The 7,644-nt window shown below is 44.5% G+C and overlaps 1 protein-coding gene across 2 annotated transcripts; it reads left to right on the plus strand.

The window, feature by feature from the left end:
- Positions 1 to 116: 116 nt before the first annotated feature.
- On the plus strand, positions 117 to 6,727 carry BBS10 (Bardet-Biedl syndrome 10). Of its 2 annotated transcripts, none has more exons than XM_028736169.2 (2): positions 117 to 929; positions 3,819 to 6,727. In XM_028736169.2, the coding sequence occupies exons 1-2, from the start codon at positions 565 to 567 to the stop codon at positions 5,788 to 5,790; spliced, it is 2,337 nt and encodes a 778-aa protein (XP_028592002.2). In that variant the 5' UTR covers positions 117 to 564; the 3' UTR covers positions 5,791 to 6,727. The 2 variants fall into 2 exon arrangements, with proteins under 2 accessions (XP_028592002.2, XP_077788862.1); XM_077932736.1 differs by having other exon boundaries at positions 792 to 1,100.
- Positions 6,728 to 7,644: the final 917 nt, after the last annotated feature.

A 7,644-nucleotide genomic window follows, 5' to 3' on the forward strand; every position in this document is an offset into this window, starting at 1 on the left:
GAAGCGGCGGCGGGCGGGGTTTCGCGTCCCGCCGGAGCCTAGTGCGATGTGACGTAGGGCGCGAGAGGTTCGGCGTTCGCGGATAGGCGGAGAGAGGAAAGAGGGGTGGGAGGGGGGAAAATGAGGTGTTTGCCGTTGCCATGGAGCCGAATAGGGAGAGCGAAGCTGGACAGCGACCCTAGCTGAGACGTAAAGTGTGTTTAAGAGATTCAACGGGCGTCTGGGAAAGGCTTCAGGGTGCTTACTGCGCAAGTGCTTGGAGCATGCGCAGTGCGGAAGAGTGGGCCTCCTGCCCTCGCGCTGGCAACGCTGAGGGGAACGTGCCTGAGGAACTGAAGTGGGGAGGGCGTTCGCCGCGCGGCAGAATAAAGAGGGTTTTTTGTTGGTTTTTTTCATTTAAGCCACGGCCTGTGCTCCTGAGCATGTACAGAGTGCCTTTTGCCTCACCGCCACAGAATAACTCGCAGGCCATTGGGGACTGAGGAGAAGGAAGAAACTGCCACGGCCCGGCATACTTCTGTAGTGCAGTACCACTTGGTTCCTCGCTTTTAAACTACGTAAAAGATGAGGGGCAGAATAAAAACTAACGGACGGCGAAGCTTTGAAAATAACAACGAAGAGGCGGGGTCGTGCTGCTCAACCAATCGCAAGGCTGGGCGAGGAGCGCCTGACGTCACGGCGTCGCCGAGAGGACGTCGAACGACCGCGCGCCCCCGCCCGGGCCGAGATTCCGTTGCCATGGCGACCGCGCAGCGCTTGGGACCGGGGCGGCTGGCGCAGGAGGCCGCCGCGCTGGCTGCCGTCGTCCGGGGCTCCGTGGGGCCTCGAGGAGGGCACGTGCTGCTCACCCGCCCCACGGGGGAAGTGCTGCTTTCCAGGGACGGGCGGCGCGTGCTGGAGGCCTTGAACGTCGAGTCGCCCACCGCCCGGTAATCGACGGTCGCCGCTCCGCAGTTCCGTGGTCTAGGCCGCATCGTCCGCGTGAAGGGCTCGGGCGGGCCCCCTCTCTGGGGATTCGGGGAGGGCCATGGGCTTAGCCAGGGCGGCGGCCGCCCCGCCTAAATCAAGGAAATAAAGGAAAAATGCTTAAAGTAGAAATGGTAAAAAGTTTTTGACAGGTTTTCTGAGCGCTTGGGAGTGTCAAAAGAAGTAATTCGAAGCAACTGTGGTTGAGACATTGCATTCCGAATCTGGTAGACAGATCCAGACACGGGATGGTGACAGCTGGGTGCCCTGCCTCCCCCCCCCCAAAAAAAAACCCCATAAATCCTGGCTACACCCAGGAGGAGGAGGAGACAGTGTGGACTTCAAATTTTCCACATCCACCACCACTTTTAAGGTTTTCGTTTTAATTTTTAGCACTTCAGAAGATGCTGCTCATGGATCTCCCGTGCCCTGTCTAGCATTGCTCTTCAGCATATCGCTGTGAAATTTAGCTCTGTCTCACCAAGATTTGCAACTTAAGTGCGCATACTATTATTATAGTTGCCGGCCCACTCATGAAAACAATGAACAGGGTGGTGATACAATGACGACTACTGCAATCAATACAAGATTTTATTTATATTCATTTTTCCATGTTCTTTTTACTTTATTTTTATTTGATTTGGTTTTTCAAATGACAGTTTTACAATCACATACCCAACATACAACATAAACAGAAGATTCCAAAGAATCACCTGAACTTCCCTCCTCCCCTTTGTGGGTCCTATTGTTAGAAAAGATGCAGGTGGAAAAGTCTAATAATCCAAATCTTTTACATCTCCATTATATCCAAAAAGTCACCATTAAACTACAAGTGTTCTTCCAATTCTACTAACAATTTTAACTGTTCACAGGGGTTTTTAAGATAAATTATAAATATTCCTAGACACAAGTTAATATTACCAAGGCAACTATCTGTAAACAAACAAGAAATGTCCATAAAATGGCAAAAGTAGTTTCTTTCCCAAATAGGTTTTATCTTAAACAGTAGCAAACATGGTAAATAAAGAGTTCACTTGTAAAACAGTGCTCATTTCTTCTCTTTCCAAAATAGATCTTATCTTGAACCATTGCGTAATAGAGAGTCCACTTGTGATATACCAGTGGTTCAGCGCTCCGATGTCGTTCCATAATCCAACGTTTCATCACTAAAGCACTTAGTTATCGAGTTTTGTAATAAATAATATACGTAAACAACTTAAAGCAGGGGTGTATCTGTCCCCATCTGCATATTTCCATTGGGAGGAGCATAGAAAGAGGACAATGTCCTTCAGTTTGTTAAACCTCCTTTCCAGCTGGATACCAGTGCCCCTGTGACTGCCCTTCACCCTAAGATCCCAGGGCAGGTTACACCAATTGAAATCTAATGCTAAAAACAGCTTACAATCACAGAAACAAGGTGGGCCCTAAAAATGTACATCTTAGGTGTCAAAGGGGTACCCTTGATGGCTGCTCCCATCCAGATAGCTCAGATGGCCATAATCTATGACTTCCCTCACAGAGGCATCATTTATTTCAGTTGATATTGTCCCATGTTTATCATGGTCAAAAACACAAGAAGTCACATGCCCATCCACCTTATCTCCTAAACTGAAAGGCAGCCTTTCCTCATAGGGGAGTTTCTCGAGACCCTTGATCGCTTTTGCTGGTGTTTTGTGCACATTTTCCACCAACGTCATTTTTAAGGCACAGTGAACATAGAAACCATGACCTCCACACTGAAGCACTTTCACAGAAATATTGCCCCCCTCACAGCCTCATAGTTGCCAGTGGCCCATGTATGGAATCTGCCCACTACCATTGTGTTTAATGTCTTAGTACAGATAACTCGCATCTCAGGAAGGTTGTAATGTATGATGTTTCGTTGTGTTTTTATTGGAAGGTGCTCAATCACAATCTTCTGTGGGTGGGTGGAATAAATAAATAAATAAAAATGGAAACCCTCTGTTCCCCACTTTCCATTTACCGGTATTTATTTCCTGCACACCCAGCTGGTTTTCCTTGTTTCAGGCTCTGGGAAGGTCCATGGGAGGGCCCTGGGAACCTTCTCCCAGAGGCTGGTAATCAACAAAGCACCTTAATAGCTTCTGGGAAGGATGTGTGGGAGCTCTCAAAGTGTCCCAGAGGCCCATAAGAAAGGCTGTGCCTTGCTTCCAAATTCTGGGAAAGCTGAGTGAGGGCCCTGGGAGCTAGACCCTCTTGCCACCTTCCCAAAGCCCAGTGTATTTTAAAAAAGGTTTTAGAGTTTTTAGGGGTTTTTGAATGTTTTATGTAGTTTTTATGTAATTTTATGTAGTTTTGTGGTCGTTTTATGTAGTTTTTATGTAGTTTTATGTAGTTTTTTCAGTTTCATTGTCCTGCATGGGACAGTGACAATAAAGATATATCGTATAAACAGCCCCCTGACTTTGTGCAATTTTGCATTTAAAATCAGATCCCTGGAACCAAACTCACTTAGGTTGCAAGTTATTTGTATACTGGGATCTCACATAGAAACTGTCTGTATTTTTGTTTTTCTCCTGTAGATTTGTAGAAAAGAAATAATTCACTTAGAGATATTTCAAATATAGTAAGTCCGCAGTCTACGCAGGGGTTACATTCCAGGGATCACGCCTAAAGCCAAAATCATGTATAGTCAAAACACATTGGGTTCAGTCTTGGGTTGGATTGCCAAGGTCATTTTTCCTGGAATTCCACCCCCTTTCTGCTCCTATGTATGTATGTATGTATGTATGTATGTATTGTCATGCGCATAGAGCGGAATGCGCACAAGTTAAATGCACATAAGTTGTGGGCTTACTTTAAACCATTTGTTTCTCTTTGGCTTTTAACAGAATGATGATTTCATGCATTTCCGCACACTGCAATTTGACTGGGGATGGTGCTAAAACGTTCATCATAATTCTCTCCGTTTTACTTCAAGAACTTGAAAAACTTGTTGAAGGAGGTAGTCGTTCCTGTTATGAGAAGATCCAAGGAAGAGAGAATTGTAAAGAAAATTTTTACAGACTGAAACAAGTTTCCCAGCTTCTTATAATGATCCAGATGGACATTCTAGATTACATAGTGACAAGAGACCTTGAAAAGCATTTTCATTCAGTATTTTCTGTTTCTGAAAAAGAAATAAGTATGAGCACAATGGGGTTGGTACTGGAAGCTTATTTTTCTGGGAAAGTAGGAATCAATAGACAAAAGTTTCTTTCCCAGTTAAGCTGTGATTTCTACTTCAGAGTTACTGCTGGTAAAAATAGGGGTGAAGTCCTATGCTTTGTGGATGACTGTTTTGCTGAGTTGCACACTACTGTGACAGGCCTCCCTGTTTCAAGTTCAAGAATCCTAGATGGGCTTATTCTTCACAGAGACTTTGCTGTGTACTGTCCTGCAGACGGTGACAAAAGAGTTCTAGTTATAACAGAACCTATCCAGCCTGCTTATTCTGACTTGGGTGCTGAAGTTGTCATAACTGCTGAAAATCAACATGGGACATCTAAAACCTGGATTACAAAAAGAACAGAAGCTATTCTAAAGCACATGCGGGACAATGACATCAAGGTTTTATTGTCAAGTGTAAAACAACAGGAAGCTGTTCATAACTACGCAAAAAGCAGTGGCATATCTATTGTAGAGTGCCTGTCGCCAGAGGAGATATCTCTTATCTACAGGATCACAAATATTTCACCTTTTAAGCCATCTTTGGACAATATTCACACTGAAATCACAGAAGCCGCTGTTGCAAAATTTTGCCAGCCATTGCACCTTGGCGCCAAAAGATTTGTCCATATAGGCTTTGAAAGGACGTGTGCCCTTCAGCTCCACTGTGTGATTCTCTGTGGGCCAGTGCATGGGGTTACTGAGCAACTTGTTTGTGCTTTCCATGGCGCGTTCAAAATGTTGCGACAGATGTTTACGGTTGTTTGTCTGACTGAGCAAAACCTCTCTGAAACACTGCATAATAGTCAGCAGTGTTCTGATGCACAGCAACATTTTGTAGAGAAGCACACTGACTGCAGTGAAGTTCACGCCTGTGCCAAGCAGCCAAGACCTTGTGGGTTTGAAATGGAAGAGGACTCTGTTGTTTCTGTAGACAGAGAGTTGGCATGTTCATCCATGCATCTGCCTAACTCGGGCGTAGATTTGGTGCATGATGCCATGTGCTCAGAACTACATGAATGTGAATGTAATTTAGTTGACTTGCAAAAGGTGTCTCTGAAACGCAATCATCCAGAAGGAATGTTGAGAATGGACAGGAATGAATCACTTGCGAAAAATCAGCTTGCTCCTACCAGAGCAGAGAGAAGCATCAGTTCCAGAAATGTGCAGCTGCAACCCACTGAGGACAGTTGTACTAGGCAAGGCCATGGAGTTAAAGAAGCGGATAATATCAGAAGCCATATTCAGAGTAATTCCAGCTCTTACATAAAGGAGGGATCCGTTTTGCCAGTCGGCGGGATATTCGAGATTCTGTTACATTACTACCTGTCCTGCTATGCAAAGCGGTGCCAGTCACCAAATGTATCCATTATTTGTGCTGTAATTGCTGATGCATTGCTCAGTGTTCCAAAAACCCTCTGTAGGGCACAGAAAAGGGATGCTTTTCCTCAACTCTATCTTGAAGTTACCAGCGCTGTCAGAAATAATCAACCTCTTCTGCCAAATCAAGAAAGGTTAGAATCAGTGTCCTGTAAGTACCAATTAGTGGCTTCCATTCTTCAATGTGCAGCTAGGCTTTTAAGTATTGATCTTATTGTTGGCATTAAGCGGTTACCTCAGAAGACCGAAGAAAGTGATTCAGAAGCTGATCTGTGAATAAAGGGTTTTCGTATGCAAGTGATGCATGTGGCACTAGATGGCAATTGTGAGCTATGGAAAATTCAATATATTTTTCAAAACATAAAAAAGCATTTTCACAGCATTTTCATATGTGTCTAGATTTCACTAAAGTCTGTGTCAAGGCTTCAACCCCACCCACCAACCATTCTTTCCTCTGACTGCTCTATACAACTACCTTCTATTCTGATGCTGTTCTCCAAAGCAGCAGGCAAACCATTAACTAGTCCATGTAATGGGCAACTATCAAGTATTTATCACATTGATCTTTTGATTCTAGGGTGGCAATGTGGTTATAAATACTTTGATGAAATTAAAGAAATGGATCCGCTGCGGAGGTTTCTGGAATGACAAAGGTATGAAGCGAAACATTTGGGTCATCTGCAAAGTGGTGGCCTGTTTGCTGTGCCTGCTTTTGGGAACTGGCACTGAGAAACAAAGGCATGGATTGGTTAAGATTTGAACTGGTATATTTGCATTTATACTTATATTTAAATATATATAACTGGTATATTTGCATTTAACTTAAGCACCGTTGGCTGATTAGATTGGTCGTAACTAGGGCCAGGGCCTTTTCAGTACTGGCCCCAACTTGGTGGAACACTGTCACAAGAGATTAGGGCCCTGAGGGACTTGACATCATTCCGCAGGGCCTGCAAGACAGAGCTGTTCCGCCTGGCCCTTGGTTTGGACTCAGTCTGACCCTTATGTTTTCCCTCCCCTTATGGATTTGATCTATGGGCTACTTTTAAAATGAGGCTGCATTTTAATTTGCATTTTAACCTGTATTTTAAATTGGTGTTTTTTTTGTTTTTTCCCTATTATGATTTTACTGTAATTTTACTGGTGTTAGCCGCCCTGAGCCCAGCTCTGGCTGGGGAGGGCGGGGTATAAATAAAATTTATTATTATTATTATTATTTACACATCACTTACTATACACTGGTCTCACTGAAGACAACAGCATTCATCCAGCACAACCAGTCCTTGGTTTACTGCCCTCAGCTACAAATGATCTTGTACCAGCTCATCCAGTAGGAAAGGTAATGGGCTGTCTTCCTCCTACTTTTCTTTTTTTTTTTTAGCACTACAGTAATTGAATGCCCAAAACACTTCAGACGTGTTATCTCAAAAATCCCCAAAGTCATTTTGAGAGGTATGACATATCTATTTCCTTATTACTAATCTGTGGGGGCTAGAGAGAAAGTGGCCTGCTTAAGGCCATCTAGCAAATTCATGGACTTCCTGGTTTCTTGGTCAATATAGTACTTTCCTTGTAAGACCTAACGAGAATCTAGATGGAAAAGAAACACCTTGCACTGAGTACAGCAACTATGTAAGGTAAAAAGGTAAAGGACCCATGGATGGTTAAGTCCAGTCGAAGGCGACTATGGGGTTGCGGCGTTCATCTTGCTTTCAGGCCAAGGGAGCCGGCGTTTGTCCACAGCTTTCCAGGTGATGTGGCCAGCATGACTAAACCACTTTTGGCGCAACAGAACACCGTGAGGGAAACCAGAGCGCACAGAAACGCCGTTTACCTTCCCGCTGCAGCGGTACCTGTTTATCTACTAGCACTGGTGTACTTTCAAACTGCTAGGTTGGCAGGAGCTGGGACAGAGCAACAGGAGCTCACCCTGTCGTGGGGATTCAAACTGCCAACCTTCCAATTGGCAAGCCCAAGAGGCTCAGTGGTTTAGACCACAGCGCCACCCACGTCCCTTTGCAACTATGCAACAGTAAATTATATGCCAAAGTGCTGATTGGCATGCTATTATTATGCCAAAGGGCTAATTGGCATGCTTTGACTGTTGTGTGGAGGCACTTCCAGTTGTTC

The sequence above is a fragment of the Podarcis muralis genome, chromosome 8 (assembly GCF_964188315.1).
Source record: "Podarcis muralis chromosome 8, rPodMur119.hap1.1, whole genome shotgun sequence".
NCBI classification, from domain to species: domain Eukaryota; kingdom Metazoa; phylum Chordata; class Lepidosauria; order Squamata; family Lacertidae; genus Podarcis; species Podarcis muralis.

Coding starts and splice junctions, on each gene's coding strand:
- BBS10 (XM_028736169.2), top strand. CDS start 565: ATGAGGGGCAGAATAAAAACTAACGGACGGCGAAGCTTTGAAAATAAC. Junction 930..3,818: donor GTCGAGTCGCCCACCGCCCG/GTAATCGACGGT, acceptor GGCTTTTAACAG/AATGATGATTTCATGCATTT.